The sequence below is a fragment of the Hypanus sabinus genome, chromosome 7, assembly GCF_030144855.1.
Source record: "Hypanus sabinus isolate sHypSab1 chromosome 7, sHypSab1.hap1, whole genome shotgun sequence".
Taxonomy (NCBI): Eukaryota; Metazoa; Chordata; class Chondrichthyes; order Myliobatiformes; family Dasyatidae; genus Hypanus; species Hypanus sabinus.
Genome location: NC_082712.1, coordinates 130467834 through 130487156, shown reverse-complemented (window position 1 = coordinate 130487156; position 19323 = coordinate 130467834). Strand labels below are relative to the sequence as shown.

At 41.8% G+C, this 19323-nt stretch overlaps 1 protein-coding gene across 8 annotated transcripts in view; it reads right to left on the bottom strand.

The window, feature by feature from the left end:
• Positions 1 to 19323, bottom strand: part of pgghg (protein-glucosylgalactosylhydroxylysine glucosidase) — a 48696-nt gene that overhangs the window by 2048 nt on the left and 27325 nt on the right. For 5 of the 8 annotated variants that reach the window (XM_059975634.1, XM_059975635.1, XM_059975631.1 and 2 more), the window contains 3 exons: positions 11060 to 11155; positions 4434 to 4531; positions 2948 to 3156 (listed from right to left, as the gene is read on the bottom strand). In XM_059975634.1, the coding sequence (XP_059831617.1) occupies positions 2948 to 3156; positions 4434 to 4531; positions 11060 to 11155 (403 nt within the window). Of the gene's footprint in view, positions 1 to 2947; positions 3157 to 4433; positions 4532 to 8575; positions 8697 to 11059; positions 11156 to 19323 lie in introns of those variants that run through there. The other 3 variants (XR_009513299.1, XR_009513300.1, XM_059975636.1) reach the window with 3 other exon arrangements.

The window sequence follows — 19323 nt, the reverse complement described above, 5'->3', positions numbered from 1 at the left end:
GAAAATATCATTGTCAGTGAATGTTTATGTCTGTTTTTATCTATTTGTTCACATCACAAAATAAGACCCTGCTCTTTGCTCAAAACCATGGCTTTCTGAATAAAGCAATGGCCTATTTAACTACTGTACATAATTCTAGGTGCTATTTTTTAATTAAGCGATTACCTGAAACAAAACACAGCTGCGATTACCTTCAGGATGTCTTGTGCTACTCCACAGATTTAACCTGGTGTTTACTGCACAGATCACCCTTGCAGGACTGATGCAATTCGTCATGTGCGGGATGGTTTCATTGGAGCACTGCAAGGAAGCTCGTATTTCATTCAGAGACCTCCTCTGAATGGCCGTACCCACCTATTCTGTTCCCAACTCCCTGAGTCTCAACTCTGGATCCACTGACCTAACCAAAACTCTCCAATCCTTTGACCTAGACCTCTTTTCCAAGCTACTGCTGATGATCCCTAGGCAGTGGTTTGCCATATACCCTGATGGAGGCCCTAGTCTCTAATGTTTCAGCTCACTCAACAGCCACTTCCCTTCCTCAACGATCTCAGATGCCAATCCTTGTCCTTTAATCCTCCCTGCCCCATGACCCTTTGATCACAGCTGGCACCTTTCCTATTCTGACAGTTTACAATGTCCACTTTGATGTTCCCAGAGCCTTGAACATTTCACTTAACTGAAAATTCGCGATTTGAAAACTTGAATTTTTCAGCCAAGGTGTTTATCACATTAAAGGACAACACGTTGGTGTTGTTTTCAAGATGTGGAGAAACAATTTAACAGCTCATATTGTTTGTGTTTAAAGAAAATAGGACTGATGCACCAGAAATAGAACAGTGACTAAATGGAAAATATTTATCATTGCATGAAATGATGACTTTTCTTCTACCACATCCTCGAAATCTTTACTTTTGTCCTATACTGTTCAATTCCAACATGCTGAAGATATATTTATAAATCTAAAATAGTTTCATAATGTATGATTTTTTAAAAATGTAACCCCTAGAGCTTATCTTATTCTTAGCCATTCTTTGAGGTCAAGCACTACTTGCTTCCACTTCAGCTGTTTAGGTAACTGATGAAGCCAACCTGTGATCCTTGGACTCTGCCACAAGTGGGAATGAGTCCTGATAGGACAAGTACAAAAGGAGCATCAGAGTGAAGCCAACTACTTCTGTTTCATCCTCTACCCATAGAAGTTGTATTTAAGTTGGCATAAGATGGATATATGTAGAGAAGGGGGAACCAACATTATAACTTAGATGAGTCCTCTGTCTAACTTGTTCCCAAGAGATTAATTTAAGCAAGTTAGGAGGTGTGGCGACCCATTTCCTGGCACATCCGAACCGGCTCACAATTAGCCAGCTTTCCGGCTAAGGGAGATAGCCTACAGGGGTTTGCGAGCACAGAGCTTTGGAGCCTCTGCGCCACGGGGGGCAGGTTGAGGGAGGCTTAAAAGTGAGGCTGAGGATTTCGAATAAAGTTTTTTTCTTCGACTGCAGTTACCGACTCCGTGTCGTAATTTTAGCGCTGCATGTAGCACACCGCTACGGTCCAAACGATTTTTGGACCAGAAATGACCGACGCCGTCTCTGTTCATGCGGTTTCGTTGAAACTGCCAGGTTTCTGGACACAGCGACCGAACCTATGGTTCCAGCAAGCCGAAGCCCAATTCCACATTCGCCAGATCACCTCAGAAGACACCCGCTACTACTACGTGGTGAGCTCCCTCGACCAGGACACAGAGGCCCAGGTCGTGGAGTTCGTACAGTCGCCCCCGGCGGACGGCAAGTACACGGAATTCAAAGCCCTGCTCCTCAGGGCTTTCGGACTCTCACGGCACGAGTGGGCTGCCCGTTTACTCCACCTGGATAACTCGCTTTGGTGTACTGGCCCACATTACCTCCGACAGAGGCGCCCAGTTCACCTCCAGCCTGTGGTCAGCTATGGCCAGACTTTTGGGGACTCAGCTGCACCACACAACTGCCTACCACCCACAGTCGAATGGGCTAGTGGAGCATTTCCACCGTCACCCGAAGTCGGCCCTCATGGCCCGCCTGCGAGGAGCCAACTGGACAGATGAGCTTCCCTGGGTCCTACTCGGCATCCGCACAGCACCCAAAGACGACTTGCATGCCTCGTCGGCCGAGTTGGTATACGGCACGCCCCTGGTCGTCCCCGGGGAGTTCCTACCAGCCCCACGGGGGCAAGAGGAAGACCTCGCAGCAGTCCTGGGCAGACTACGTGAGAAGCTCGGTAACCTGGACCCCATACCCACTTCACAGCACGGGCGGAACCCGACCTGCGTACCCAAAGACCTGCAGAACTGTAAGTTTGTGTTTGTACGAAGGGGCAGGCATCGGCCACCGCTGCAGCGGCCATACAAGGGGCCGTTTATGGTGCTCCGGAACAATGGGTCCACGTTCGTGCTGGACGTTGGGGGGAAAGAGGAGGTTTTCACGGTGGACTGACTCAAACCGGCCCATGTGGACCTGGCGCAACCAGTCGAGTTTCCGGCACCTCGGCGCAGAGGCTGACCTCCCAAGCAGGTTCCGGCCCAGACTGTGGACATTGGAGGGTGTATCGCCGGTTCTGGGGGGGGGGGGGTTATGTGGCGACCCATTTCCTGGCACATCCGAACCGGCTCACAATTAGCCAGCTTTCCGGCTAAGGGAGATAGCCTACGGGGGTATGCGAGCACAGAGCTTTGGAGCCTCTGCGCCACGGGGGGCAGGTTGAGTGAGGCTTAAAAGTGAGGCTGAGGATTTCGAATAAGGTTTTTTTCTTCGACTGCAGTTACCGGCTCCGTGTCGTAATTTTAGCGCTGCATGTAGCACACCGCTACAGAGGCATATTTTTCTATATGAACAGACATGCAAGATGTTGTGTATGTTTATAAAATTAATTACTGCACACAGCATTACATGAACAAGCTTTTCTGTACCTCTGTTTAAAACAAAAGTCCTTCCTGAATCCTGTAGAACTATCTCCAAGGCCATGTATCGAATTTCATATCTCATCAAAACAATGGTGGCCTGTTCCTTTGATAGTTTAAGTTGCAGTACATTTCCAAGGTAATTAATTCCAGTAATCTGTAATTCATCAATATCCTCTGGGATAATGGGATCAAAGAGCAAACAATTCTTTGTAATTCTGCAGAACAAAAAGACAAAGCAAAGATCTAGTTTAATTATGGACATCATAAAATGAAAGCAGTAACTTGGAATGGCAATAACTACAAAAAAAAGGTCCTCAACCATGATTCTTTGTTCAGGGAGTAAGAGTTGTGCACAGTCTGTGTTGAGTCACATTCAGAAGCATATCCCCTCAAACAAGTACTGTGGAAAATGAATTCCACAGAGACTGAACTACTTAGTATTTACACCTATAGTGTCTTGGGATAATGTTGAATATGCACCAAGTAGATATATACAGGATAAGGCCATAAAGATGTTTAATACAACTATCTAGGCTAGTTCATTATCAGTTTACCCTCACATGGGAAAGTATTTATCTTTGAAATAAATTTAAAGAACAAACAGAATTTATTGTGAAACTGGCGTCAACTGCTAAAAAGGTAAATTTTAAAATTTACTTCCAAATGATCAGTGAATTTAAATAACTCTATTTGTGCAAGATATGTTTACCTCTATTCAGAGGCAGCTGATAGGCTTAGAGATTTCTAATGCTGCTTGGTAGCCAAAGATCAAGCCTGGAAATTTTGAATGTGTGAACGTCGATTACTGTAGGTCTACCCCATCAGCAAGTTGCTCACTGGAGAACCTGAAGGAGCTGGACCTGGTGCAGACTGTATTACTGCCTGCAACAGAGAGGCATTGGTACATGAAGGGAGTGTGCAGTCTAAAAGCAAGTCGCTTTCCTTGTGATTGGAAGACCCTGTTGGACACTGGTGGTGTGAAATGCTGCAAGTACAATTCATTGGTTTATTGGCAAAAAGCAGGAGCGGACAGCGAGAAAGCTACGTGGCCTCGGCCATAGCAAGGACTGGTCCTCAAGCCAAAGTGTTGCCTGTTTGCAGCCACCCAGGTGGAGGCATCGGGGTGGGGCTCTTATCTGGAATGCAAGAGGCAATGTGGCACAGCGTCCATGCTGGGGTCAGTGCTGATCCCAGAGTTCGCTCAGCAGGAGATCAGCTGTACTGCGTTCAACTGCAGATTGCTGCAGCATTCATGGACTCAGGGGCTTGGACTATATATTTTTGTGTGACTGTATTTTACTGCTTATATCTGCCTTGAGCTATGGATGACTATTGGTACTGTGTTTTGCACCTTGACCCTGCAGTAACGCTGTTTCATTTGTCTGTATTCATGTAAGGTTGAATGATAATTAAACTTGAATAAAAGTGCTTGAGCAAAATAACATCAATTGGTGGATATCCCAATGATCCTAAAAAGTATATTTGCACTGACCTGAATCCTGTGTAGCCAAATAGTACAGTCTGTAAAAAGCCACCCATTCCTGTTAAGAAATTCACAGCTCCTGACCCATCTGCATTTTCACTCCAAATCTGAGGCCATGAGAGAGAAATAAATGGAATATCAGTATAATGAAAGCTGTTGTTCAAGCACCTTACTCAAATCTTGCCTTGTATTTCTCATTGCCATGATGTCCAGGTTTAGAAGGTCAAGAATTCCAATTCTTGTTCACAGGGAGTATGTTGACAGCATCCCTAGTGAGATGGAGGGCAATGTTGGAAATTCAACAAGGGTGCTTCCAACACACTTCTTTTGAAAAGTCTGGATCATCATTAAAAACATTATAAACTTTATTACTTGCAAGTCTAATGGACTGAAAATGCAAAAAATACCTATCTCTCAAAATATACTTTTTGTCTTAAGCCTACATTCTTCCTTGTTTCCTATTCCAGTCATTGCTCCACTCTCACTACAGCTTAGATTCTACATTCAGATTCCCAATGCTGCCTCTTCATATTTCAGTCTAGGACGCACAAGTAATCTTTCATGTCAACTCTCCTTGTTTCCCTAAGTATCCTATTTTATATAGGCTCTGCTACCATTTTTATAACCACTCTCTTAATCTTGTTATTGTAACTACTTTTACCAGTTAGGCAATCTCTGACCGCATTCTTGTTTTCACTGTCTCCATACTTCCCTTCACCACCAACCCCCTACGAAACCTCATTTTTCAATATTTACTGTGGAAATGTCTCCTCAAATCCCCTGGCTCTGCATTTTGAAATTAATTCCTAATTACTTAACTTTAGTCCCACCATTCTTCATGATATTTTGATAGCTGAATCACATCCATTCCAATATCTTAATGGCCTTAACCCAGTGGTTCCTAACCTGGGATCCATGGATCCCTTGCATAATGGTATTGATCAATGGTATAAAAAAGATCAAGATGCCCTGTCACCACTGAAGATTCCCCACAGCCTTTGCACTCACTTTTAAGGACTCCTCATCTCATGTTCTCTATATTTATTGCTTGCTTGCTTATTTATTTATTAATTCATTCTCTCTTTTGCATTTGCAGAGTTTGTTGTCTTTTGCACATTGGTTATTTGTCTGCCCTGTTGGGTGCAGACCTTCATTGATTCTACTGTGTTTTTTGGATTTACCATGTATGTCTTCAAGACGACAAATCTCAAGGTGTATATAGTGACATACATGTCCTTTGATAATATATTTACTTTGAACTTACAACTGTGTGAACTTTGAGCTTCCCATGAGGGACCTTGTCAAACATCTTACTAAAATCTTTGTTGACAACATCCACAGCTCCACCTTCATCAAAACTCTCAGTCAAGTTTCCCTCATGAATCATGGACCAAAATTTGGTACACATCAGTCCTCTGGGACCTCGCCTGTGACTAGAGGGCACAAAGATATTGGTCAAAGCCCCAAGTAATCTCTTCTCTTTGCTCTTTCAATAACCTGGGGTATATCCCATCAGACCCTGGGGACATATCCATCAAGACTATCTCTTTATCCTACTTGAAAAGGACTTTTCATAGCTCCTCCTGGCATTCTTACTTTCTCCATTGAGTTCTTTTCTGGCTTCTTTATAATCCTCAACATTTGTTTAATTTAGCTTCCTAAGCTTTACACACTTTTTCTTCTTAGAAACATAGAAGACCTACAGCACCATACAGGCCCTTTAGCCCATAGAGTTGTGCCGAACTTGTCCCTACCTTAGAAATTACTAGGCTTACCTATAGCCCTCTATTTTTCTAAGCTCCATTTACGTATCAAAAGTCTCTTAAAAGAACATATCATATCCGCCTCCACCACTGTTGCCAGCAGCCCATTCCACGCATTCACCATTCTCTGAGTAAAAACTTACCCCTGACATCTCCTCTGTACCTACTCCCCAGCACCTTAAACCTGTGTCCTCTTGTGGCAACCATTTCAGCCCTGGGGAAAAGCCTCTAGCTATCCACACTATTGATGCCTCTCATCATCTTATACACCTCTATCAGATCACCTCTCATCCTCCTTCGCTCCAAGGTAAAAAGTCCAAGTTCACTCAACCTATTCTCATAAGGCATGCTCCCCAATCCAGGAAATATCCTTGTAAATCTCCTCTGCACCCTTCCTATGCTTTCCACATCCTTCCTGTAGTGAGGCAACCAGAACTGAGCACAGTACTCCAAGTGGGGTCTGACCAGTGTCCTATATATAGCTGCAACATTACCTCTCAGCTCCTAAATTCAACTCCACGATTGATGAAGGCCAATACACCATACACCTTCTTAACCACAGAGTCATTCATCACCCCTCTCTATATCCAAGGCTCTCTCATTTGGCTATTTCCTGTTCTTCCTTCTGACTGGAACACACCTGTCCTGTACACCACGCAATTGGTCTTTAAACACCCAACACATGTCAGATGTGGACTTGCCCAAAATGGCTGTTTACAATTAACTCTCTCTAGTTCCTGGCTAATGCTCTTGTAATCTGCCCTGCTCCAATTTAAAACTCTCCTGCAAGGTCCGTACTTATCTATAGCTATTTTAAAATTTAAGGAGTTGTGGTCACTGTTCCTTAAGTGCTCATTCACCGAAACGTCTCTCATCTGGACAGACTGATTAGCCAACACCAGGTCCACGGTGGTTATTGTGGACTGTGTGGAACAATTCATCAGAGTGATTGCACCCTTCCTATTTTTGAGTTCCGCCCATATAAACCAGTGAATGAGTCCTCTGAGAGTGACTGTGATATTGTCCCTGATTAGTAGTGCAACTTCCCCCACTTCTTTTATCTCCTTCTCTATCTTTTCTAAAACATCAAAATCCTGGGAAATTAAGCACCCATTCTTGTCTCGCACTCTTTCTCTTTTTTTTGTAATTTATTTTTTTTATTGAAGTTCATCATCAAACATTTCCATAAGATGTATTTCAGACATTGTACATATATATCATATAATCATATATATCACAAATCTCCACAAAGTATTTATCTGAGGTATACACTTATAGAGGAAAGAAAAAACAAGCGAAAGGAAAAAAACTATGTACAAGTAGGGAGAGATTTTTTTTTACAACATATTCATTGATTTGTGAGAATAAAATCAGGCCTATGAGGCATTATGTAGTTAAACTATTTTTCCCAGTATGAATCAAATTGGTCCAGCTTATGATTAACAGATACTGTTATCTTCTCCATTTTGTAAATTTCCATTGTAATTTCCATCCATGTATTTAAAGTTGGGCTCTCCTGTGATAACCATTTCCTGGTAAGAGTCTTTTTACCAGCCACCAACAGTATATTCATTAAATATTTATCTCTTTTCAACCATTCTTGAGGTATATACCCAAAATATATGGTCTTACTCTCTAAGGGTATTTCACATTTAAAGATGTCTTGTAGGGCATTGTGTAACCCCCTCCAATAGTCTTTGATAACAGGGTAGTCCCAAAAAATATGATAGTGATTTGCATTTTGATTTCCACAATTTCTCCAGCAAACAAGGAGGTCACTATCATAATGGGATTTCTGAGAGGGTGTAATAAAATATCTTTTAAAGTTTTTCCATTCAAACTCCCTCCATTTCTGTGAACTGGTACACTTTCATTGATACCTCCATATTATTGTCCATTCTTCCTCAGATATATAATTATCCCTCCTTCCTTCTCCCATTTTGTTTTAATGTATGAAGTCGAATGTGTTTTAAGATTTGACAACCCCTTATACATGCTTGAAATGATTCTACTACCGTTATCTGAATTATATGATTTTCTAAATAGCTCTATCAAGCATGTACTTGCCTTGGTTACATTTTTAAGCGTCCTATTACATATTGTCACATCTGTAAATACTGATAAAAATCTTGTTTTTCTAATAAGTGTTTCTCGTTAAGCATTTCAAAACTGAACAGTGTTCCTTCTTTCACTATGTTGCAAAGAACTGTTATTCCTTTAGCTGTCCAGTCCTTAAATCTAGCATCCAGTTTATTTGGTGTAAAATCCAAGTCATATGCACACCATTTAAGAATTGCAATATCTCTCTCTAGATTATATTCTTTTATAGTAGTTTTCCATATTTTAAGAGTCAATTTCACCCATGGGTTATCAATAGTATTTATATACCTTTGCAGGTTGTTATCAGCCAAAATTGCTTGTATGGGGATGGGAAGTATCCCCTCCTCAATGTTTTTCCATTGAGCGTCATATGATGGGTTGCACCAACGTATCACAGCTCTCAACTGTGCTGCAAAACAATAATCTCTAAGAGAAGGTAGGCACAATCCCCCCTTTTCCTTTACTAATTGCAAAGTTTTGAGACGAACTCTAGGCCTTTTACCCTGCCAAATATACCTTGATAACATCTTGTTCCATTCATTGAATTGATTTTGATTAATCTCTATTGGTAGAGAATGAAAGAGATATAACAGTCTGGGCAGCATATTCATTTTAATAGACTCAATCCTTGAATTCAGACTGAAGAAAGGAATCAGGTTCCATCTTGCCATATCTTCCTTAATTTTTTTACATAAAGGCTGATAATTACATTCTGATAATTTCACCAAATCTTTTGGCATAATGATGGTCTCTCTCTCTTTCTCTCTCAACCAAGTCTCTGTAGTTAAGATGGCTCCAATGGTTCTTCAGGCAACACCTTCCAAATGACAAATCTCTTAAATTATTTCACTTTTTCTACACCTTCTGCTTGTAATTTTGTCTTGTTTGTGTTACATAAACTGTTGAAATCTGTGATGTGTAGCTTGGAACTCGATCGAGTGATTTGGCGCTAAGCTGTGTCCAGAGAGCTGCCTCGTGGAGATCAGAGATGGGGCGGGGGGCTGAAAAGGACATGAGTTGGCTCATGGGAAAGAGACACAGGGTCATGAACGACTCCATCTCAAAGTGGCGAGGAAGAGTGAAGCATCAAGGTGAGTACGAAGGGGGTCAGTGATCCTCCCAAAACAAGCCACTGGGTCAGTGGCGTTCAGACCCAGTCAGCAACCGCTCTCTACAGAGGCCACTGAGGTGAATGCAGAGGATGTCACTGATCACTCACAACAGAGGCCACCATTCAGAGCAGGTGTGAGTTCTGAGTCACGGAGGATTGTTCATTGTTCCGAGATTTATGTGATTGGACTGTACTTCAAATTGGTCTCCTTCAATTTTTCAGTGTTTTCTATCTTGTGGGCGATTAGTGGGTGGGTAATCTGATAGTTCCTTGTATGTGAGCTGGGGGTGGGGGAGAGGAGGGAGGGCATTTTTGATGGCATTGTAGCTGTTCTTTTTGCGTGAGAGGGGGTCAGGGATTGTTAATTGCCAATGTTCTTTCTGTAGGGAGGGGGTGGAGATTTGTTGGCATTGTTACTGTTTTTTTCTGCGGGGAGGGGGTGGGGGATTCTGGGGTCTGCTAGTTTTGTTTCTTTTTCTTTTCATGTATTTCATGGCTATCTGGAGAAGACAAATATCAGAGTTGTATTGTACATACATACTTTGACAATAAATTGAACTGCTGAACCTTTGTAGTGGCCACGTACTGATCCATGGTCTAAGTTCATCAACTTTACTCATAATTTCCCTAGTATTAAAATACACACATTCAAGCTATCTGTCCCATTGTATCTATCACTTTGCTCCCATCTGGTTTTACTGGCTCATACATCTACCTTCCTCTCCATCCCTCCACTTTATGACCTGGTGCTCTGGTTCCCATCCCCCTGCTGAACAAGTTTACACCCTCCCAAGTAGCACCCCGTCAATCTCTTGGTTCCCCTCCAGTTTAAGTGTAACCTGTTTCTCTTGTGCAGGTCCCGCCTGTCCCAGAAAAGGTTCCAATGATCCAAGAACCTGAAACCTTGCCCCCTACACTAGTTCCTCAGCCACTCATTCATCTGTAGGATCATCCTATTCCTGCCCTGACTAGCACATGGCACTGGGAGTAAATCAGAGATTACTACCTTGGAGATCCTGCTTGCTAACCTCTTCCCTAACTCCCTATACTCGCTGCACAGGACCTCTTCCCCTTTCTACCTATGTCATTGGTGTCAATGTGCACCACGACCTCTGGCTGCTCACCCTCTCTCTCTCTCGAGAATATTCTGCAGCCCCTCTGAGTCACTGTCCTTTGTAAAAAAGATTTACATGTACTTTGGAAATATAGCTCTGATTTCTGTTTCGACCAGACAAAAACTTGGCTGGAAGTACATCTCCCCTTCCAAGTAAAATAATAAATGCATTAATAATGCGATCCACTCTGATTTGTTGTAGTTCGTTCCTTTATATTGGAAGACCTGGTAACTTCGTTCTCTTTTCTCCACACTCTCTGACTTAATGACACCCTATGATTTGGCAACCAAAACTGCACAAGTGCAGTTTAACCAATGTTTCATATACTGGTAAGATGGTATCCCAACCCTTGTAGTCCATGCCAAAGCCATGATAGCAAGCATGTTATTTCTCTTGTTCCCTCTGTCTAACTGTGTTGTGACTTTTATGTACAAAGGTCATATAAAAGTCTTTGATGAAGCACTTAGATAGCTTCTAATAATTTTAGTTTGGAGCGCAGGTAACCGGAAAGCGCCATAATAAGTTTTCATGACAACATTTATGTACCTTGAATGGTTCCTGAATATTGCTATAGCACTTGTTCAGTTGCTGCTGAGCCTGAGCAGCATTCTTCAGCTCCAACCAACCAACTGCAAACATGCTCTGAAAAATAAAAAATAAAATAATACATCCAGACAAGAAACAGGCAGCATCTGTAGAGGCAATGGAAATTTCAAGCTGATGACCTTTCATTTACAGAGATAGGGCTGGTTTGATAGAACCAGAGTTGTTCTAATTGAGAGCTAGTGTGACCATGATAGGCTAAATCTTCTGTGCTGTAATCCTTCTATGATCTGAGGCATTATCTCTGTTTCTGTCTCTACAGATGCTCTCCAGACCTGCAGAGCTCCTGTACTTAATTGAGAGAAAACTTCAAAAGCAGACAGAGCTGAAAAGGAATGTGGTACAGTGCTTTTGTCCATAGGAATTGGTTTTTAATTGTTTACTCTCTATTTTGGATTGTTCCAGCTTCGATTTGATTGCACATGAATGAGAATTAACAGCATGAAGGAGACACAATTTATCTTAAATTAGCAATCAATTGCAGGGTGACTAAAATGTCATGCCAGGAGGGGATTATGCTCAGGCTCTGAGGAAGAGGAGCTAGTTACAGTGATTGCAGTTGGAGCAAAGGACCGAGCCTCCTGTTGAGGATTTCCCTCAGGCAGGAAGGGGGGGGGGTAGAGATAGCAGGAAGTGATAGAGAAGGTGGAGGTAGAAAATGGGAAGCGGTGTTGGGAGTTTTGTGGAGGAAGATGAATGACAGATTTCTGGAAAATGGATCGATAAACGGCTGACTGAGGACTGTAGCAGCTTATCATGCAGCGATGAAGGCAGTAGAAGGAAGAGTTTAAGGTTTTGCTAAGTTTTGAATGTGGACTGGTTTCTGATATCAATCCAATTAGAGCAACTAAGAATCTGTAAAAAGGACTAGAAGATACTGTGGGTGTAAAACCTTTAAGAGATGGGGCATTCTTAGTATTTTTTGAAGATAGTAAACAAAATGAGAAAGCTTTGGAGTTAGAAGATGTGGCAAGAAGAAAATAACACCAAGAAATTATATTAAACAACAGTGGCTTTAGGGAGTAATCTCTGGAGTGCCTCTAGATGTAATCATGGAGCAAGTAAAAAATAATTTAGTCGGGGGAAAGGTTGTGGATGCTAAGTGTTTATAAAGGTTTCATGGTAGAGCTAGAACAGATAGCTTATTGGTATTAGTTAAATTTGATGGAACAAAAGTTACCGGAGACGGTTAACTTAGGTTATATGGTTCGAGTCTGTGTGCTGCCCCCTCTGAGATGTTTACAATGCTAGAAGGTTGGTTGTGTAGCAGCTGTGTTTAAGGGTAAAAAGTGGTGTGGGAGATGTGGTGGAGAACATAGCTTTGTTAATGCAGGGCATCCTGTATATAGGAAAGGTGTGAAGTGCAGCATGCTTGGGTGGAAATGGGCATATTATATGCAGAGGCTCTGCAGAAAGTACAGAAGACAGAGCCAATGGGACCTATTAATATCGGCAATGCAGACAGTTTAAATACAGTGTGTAAAGAGGACTAGAGTATAAAAGTAAGGATGTAATGCTGAGCCTTCATAAGGAAATGGGCAGCCTGCAGTTTTGGGCCCCTTATCTAAGAAAGGCTGTGTAGGAAATGGAAAAGGTGCAGAGGAGGCTCATGAGAATGATCCAGGGAATGAAAGGTTTAATGTTCTTGGAGCCTTTTTTTGCTCTGGGACTGTATTCACTAGAGTTTAGAAGAATGGGAGGAGGAGGGAGATCTCACTGAGGCCTATCAAATATTGAAAAGGCCTTGATAGAGTGGATGTTTCCTATAGTAGGAAAGTCTAGGACCACATGGCACAGTCTAAGAATAGAAGGACATCTCTTTGGAACAGAGAGGAGGAGAAATTTCTTTAGCCACAGGTTGGTGAATTTGTGGAATTCATTGCCACAGATGGCTGTGGAGGCCAAGCCATTACGAATTTTAAAGCAGAGGTTGATAGGTTCTTGATTAGTAAGTGCATCAAAGGTCATGGAGAGAAGACAGGAGAATGGGGTTGAGAAGGATAATAAAACAGCCATGATGGAATGGTGGAGCAGACCTGATGGGCCAAATTGCTTAATTCTGTTCCTATGTCATATGGTCTTATTATTATCAAATTTGTAAACATGAAGCAATATTCTCCTGCCTCAAAGGTCACCAGAGACTGCCATTCTGGCTACTTTCTACTACTTTGCTTTGGATTCTAACTGTGCTTCATCTTGAACCTGTAGTTTCTGATCATGCAATAATTTTGTTGACAATATTAAGCATTTCAATTTTCATAGGTTTAATTGAAACATCATATCCAGCAACTGCAAAAGTTACTGATTACTGGATCTCCAGGCACACAAATTTGAGTGTTTTAGTTGCAACATAACTTTACTCAATTCCTATACTATAAAAGGCCTCGAAGTACGGAAGAGGAGTGCATGAATTAAGAGTTCCAACATATACTATCCACATAATGATTAAGCCTTGACAGTTCATTCCAGGAAGCCCCAAGTATTACGCATCCATTTGCTCTTAAATTTCTTATCCGTCAGTTGTCTTGTTTGAATCTCATTGAATGAGAGGAAAGGTTTTAGCCTTTGGTGCTCACGGCTGGGTGAAATCTGACTCAAAACATCAAAATGCTTTAGTATCAGCAGTCTGAGATATGAATAAGGATTTAATTTTCACATGAGACCCTGCACTCCCTTCAACACCTTCCATCTGCACCCCTATCGTCTCCTCAACCTCAAATGGCCATGGAAGAGAAAAGCTTAACCAAAAATTTATAATGAACTAAAACGGTGGGCTAAGCAAGCTTCACAGCAAGTTATTCACAATTACGAGCACAGTCAATAGAGGGAAACAGGTGGATGCTATATACTCGGATCTCCAGAAGGCATCCCTCAAGGTGCTGCATAGATGACTTATTCATGGGATTGGGGGTAACGTATTAGCATGGATAGAGGAAGAGTTAACCAAAGAGTTGGTGTAAATGGGAGTTTCTCTGGATCACAGTCAGTGGTGACCAGAGTGCCGCAGGGGTCAGTGATGAACCCATAACCTTTCAACCCATAACTTGATTTGGAAGAGGGGGCCGAATGGAGCATATCTAAGTTTGCTGATGACACTAAATTGAGTAGAAAAGCAAATTGTGCAGAGAATATGGAGCCTGCAGAGAGATTTAAATTGGTTAAGTGAAGTAGGCAAGTGTCTGGTATATGGAGTACAATGTTTGTAAATGGGAGATCACCCACTTTGGAAGGAAAAGCAGAAGATCAGATTATTACTTAAATGGTGAAAGATTGCAGCATGCTGCTGTGTAGAGGGACTTGGGAGTGCTTGTACATGAATCACAAAAGGTTGGTTTGCTGGTGCAACTGATTATCAAGAAGGCAAATGGACTATTGCCCTTCATTGCTAGAAGGATTGAAATTAAGAGCAGGGAGTTTATGCTGCAACTGTACAGGATATTGGTGAGGCCAGTCACATGGCGTCAAAATTTGGGGAACAGATTCATGACTGGGGAGAATCTGCTTTCCACAGAGCTGTGAACCTGCAGAATTTTCTGCCTAATGAAGTAATAGAGCCTACTTCATTAAATATTTTTAAGACATATTTAAGATATATTAGACAGACTTACAAAGCAGGGGAATTAAGGGTTATGAGGTAAAAGGAAGTGTGTAGAGCTCTCTTATCAACCATGATCTTATTGAATAGTGGAGCAGGCTCGATGGGCCAGATGGCCTACTCCTGCTCCTATTTCTTATGTTCTTATGATATCCATCCTGACTGAATCCATGTCACCCACTATGAGAGTCTGTTCAAGAAGGAGAGTCTGAAGACCCAAAACTGTTCCAGATTATGATGTGCTGCTTGAAAAGATTGTGGCCTTTGGGCGTGGGTGGTGATCAGGATTTGAATGAGAGATCTCAGGAAGTTAGGATGAACAGAGGGGCTATGAGAGTTAAGGGATCTAATTTTTGGGATATTGGACCTGGGCCTCCTTTGGAATGAACAATAAACTGAATCTCTGACTTCCTAACTGGAAGACCACTATCTGTGTGGATTGGAAATGATATTTCCACCTCACTGAGGATCAACACTGGCGCACCACAGGAATGAATGCTTAGCCCACTGCTCTACTCTATCTACACCCATGACCATGTAGCTAGGCATAGCTAAAATGTCACCTATAGATTTGCTGATGGTACAGCCATTGCTGATAGAATATCAGACAGTGACGAAAGGGCCTACAGGTTGAGGTACACCAGTCAGTTGAGTGGTGTCACAGCAACAACCTGGCACTCGACATCAACAGGACCAAAGTGCTGACTGTGGACTTCAAGAAGTACAAGGTGAGGGAGCACAAACCAATCCTCATAGAGGGATCAGAAGTGGAGAGAGTGAGCAGTTTCAAGTTCCTAGGTGTTAGTATCTCTGAGGACCTAACCTGGTCCCAACATATCGATGCAGTTATAAGAAGGCAAGACAGCGACTGTACTTCATTAGGAGTTTGAGATCTGGTTTGTCAATTAAGACACTCGAAAACTTCTACAAATGTATTGTGAAGAGCATTTTGACTGACTGCATCACCCAGGGAGGGGTGCTACTACACAAGATAGAAGTAAGTTGCAGAAATTTGTAAACTTAGTCAGCTCAATCATGGATACCAGCCTCTGTAGTATCCAAGACATCTTTGAGGAGCAGAGCCTTCATGGCGGCATCCATCATTAAGGATCCCAAAAAACCCAGCTCATACCCTTTTCTCATTGCTTCTGGCAGGAAGGAGGTACAGAAGCCTGAAGGGATGCACTCAGCAATTCAGGAACTGCTTCTTCCCCTCTGCCACCCGATTTCTAAATGGACACTGAATTCATGAACACTACCTTACAACCTTTTTATATCTGTTTTTCTGGCTGATTCTGATTCAGAATTGCAAGACTGGAAAGGAAGGAGGAAAGTTGCAATTGGGGTTAGTGCATTTAAGGGAGACCCAGAGGATTGAAAGCTAATATGGATTCACCTTAAAGGGACATGAGTACAGTGTTGCATTGCTAAATTATCATTGCTCCAGGGAGTGCCAAATGATGATTGCTCCTTGGATAACTTAGTTTATGCTGTCCTCCCATGCGCAACCTGAATAGTTGCAACAGTTGCAAGTAGAAAGTCATCTTCCTAGGGCGTTAATTTTCTGAAATTATGCAAAACATCCTGAAATTGATCGTTATTAGGTTTGATTTTGGGAAAATTGAATTTCAATTGAATAATTTTATTCAGGATGAAAATATATCATTACGCTGGAAGGAGTGCAAGATTTATGAGAACATTGCCAGGACTTAAAGACCTAAGGGAGAGGTTGAGCAGGCTAGGACTTTCACTTGAGATTCAGTGGCACCATTCATTTAAGTGCTGGAGACTAGGCGGAGTCAGGAGATATATAAAATCAAGAGAGGCATTGGTAGAAAGAATGCAAATAGGCTTTGACCCAGGGAAGGACAGCCAAAAGCTGGAGGCATAGGTTTAATGCGAGAGGGGTGCAATTTAAAAGGGACCTGAGGGTGTGGTGGGTATTCTCCATGAGCTGCTGGAGGAAGTGGTTGAGGCAGGTATAATAATGATATTTAAAAGGCATTTGGACAAGTACATGGATGGGAAAAGGTTAGAAAGATATAGGCCAAACGTTGGGTAAGTTTGACTAGCTTAAGTGTTACCCAATTGGCATGGATGAGTTGGGATGAAGAGCCTGTTTATGTGCTGTACGATTCTATGACTCCATAACTCAATTGTATTGTATTGCAATGCCTTTTTCCATAGAGGGGGGAAAAACAAATAACTCATGATCTTTAAATAAATATTACAGAGATATCTGCCTTTACTCAAAAAGATCCAGTTATTTAAAGTTTCATTTTTAGCCAATTTAAAGGTCAAAATTTAGCATCTCTAAATGCCATATGCATGTTAGAATGTCTGGTTCTCATTTAACAAGAATTAAATTATTCAGTTAAGAGCAGGGCAAATTGCATTTTACCTCTCTGGTGAGTGGGCAAAAATGGAATTTTCTATGCTCATAGAAAATCAGAGCCATCAGAATTTAGTTTAGCTTTCTTTTCTCACTGGTACACTCTGTGGTGAAACTGTCGGTTGTCATGTACACAACATACCATTTAATAGTGCTATAAATGTTGAAGCATGCTCAACAACCAGCCTAATTTTTGCCCCCTCTTCTCAGACTTTCATTGTCATCCACTAAGGATTTCAATAGCTCTTCAGCAAAGCTGACAAACTTTGCTAATCTTTGAATTACTAGTAAGAAAAATAACATTGCCCTAAAGGTTTCTAAACTGATTCTCCTACTGAAATAAGTTTAAAACATTATTCTAAATATATGAAATGGCTTTGTACACTCAACAAGTTCCTTTTATCAAGATTATTTGCTTCCCTTCTCTAATCATCACAACATCATCTTTACAAATCCAGGTGGACCAGATAGAATTGGATATAACTGTGATCATCTTAAAATTCTAATAACAATGAACTCATATTTTAGTCAAAACCTAGTTACTCTTATGGTATTAAGCAGCATATCTAATTTTTACTCTTACGTTCTTGCTCTTCCTGTAATTATTTTTTTTTTCCATATTTTTGTTTCCCTAGCTCTTTTTCCTTCTGTGTGTTTTTTCATCCTGTTGTAAATGAACAAGTAGTCTGTAGAGTGACCATAAGTTCCTCTTTTGGATGCTATATGCTGATGATCAGAGTTTTGTATTGATTGGGAACTCGATAGTTGGCACGGATTTGATTCAGCTAAAGGACCTGCTTTGAAAGTGACAATAACACTGCACCTATGTGAAAGCCCGCAGTATCCGGCAACCCTGTGATCTCTAGCTCAGAGACTGGTGTCAGTACATCCTTCAGGAGGGTAAAGGTGTCAGGCCTCAGTGGTGTATCTGGCCACGTACAGAATATCTGTGCCAACCAACTGGCTCAAGGACACCTTCAAATTCTCTCTGCTGTAGGCTGAGGTTCCCACCTTCTTCAAATGTACGGTGATCATACCAGTGTCCAAGGAGAACAGGGTGAGCTGGTTCAATGACTATCACCCGGTAACACTAACATCAACTGTGACAAAGTGCTTCAACAAGCTGATGATGGCAAGAAAATTAACTCTTGCCTGAGTAAGGACCTGAACCCACTGCAATTTGCCTATCACCAGAACAGGTCTACAGTGGATGTAATCTCATTGGCTCTCGCATCTACTTTGGAGCAGCGATACAACAGCAAAACATGTCAGTTTGCTGTTTATCAATTATAATTTGGAGTTCAATATTAATCACCAAGCTTCCAAACCTGGGCTTCTATACCTCCATATGCAATTGGATCCTCGACTTCCTCATTGGGAGATAACAATCAGTATGGATTGGTGACAACGCCTCCTCCTCACTGACAGTCAATGCAGGAACACCTCAAAGTGGACGCTTAGCCCACTGCTCTACTCTTTCTGCACTCATAACTGTGTGTCTACACTCAACACAACTCAAATACTATCTATAAATTTGTTGATGACACCATTGTTGTGGGTAAAATCTCAGGTAATAACAATGGAGTGAGATAGATTGGCCAACTGAGTGGTGTTGCAACAACAACCTCACACTCAATGTCAGCAGGACCAAGGAATTAATTGTGAACCTCAGGGAGGGGAAGATGGAAAACACACATCAGTGTTCATTGAGGGATGAGCGGTGGAAAGGGAGTAGCTTCAAGTTCCTGGATGCCAACATCTCTAAGGATCTATCCTGAGTCTAACAATATTAGGAATCTATATTATTCCCATGAAGTAGTAAACAGAATATTTTCAAAAAGGCTTGGAGATATTGTTCCCTTGAAAAAAAAATATATTTTAAGGAGATACAGTGTGGAACAGGCCTTTCCAGCCCTTTAAGCCACATCACCCAGCAACCCGACAATTTAATCTGAGCCTAATCATGGGAAAATTTACAATGAGCAATTAACTTATCAACTGGTAGGTCTTTGGATTGTGGGAGGAAACTGGAGCACCCAGAGGAAACCCACGGGTCACAGGGAGAACATACAAACTCCTTACAGGCACCAGCGGAATTGAAGCTAGGTCACTTGCACTGTGAAACGTTGTGCTAACCACTACACTACCGTGCCAATTTGCTCATTGAACAAAATATCTGGACAGTAAAGCTAGCTGCATTAGACAAAATTTATACAGCTC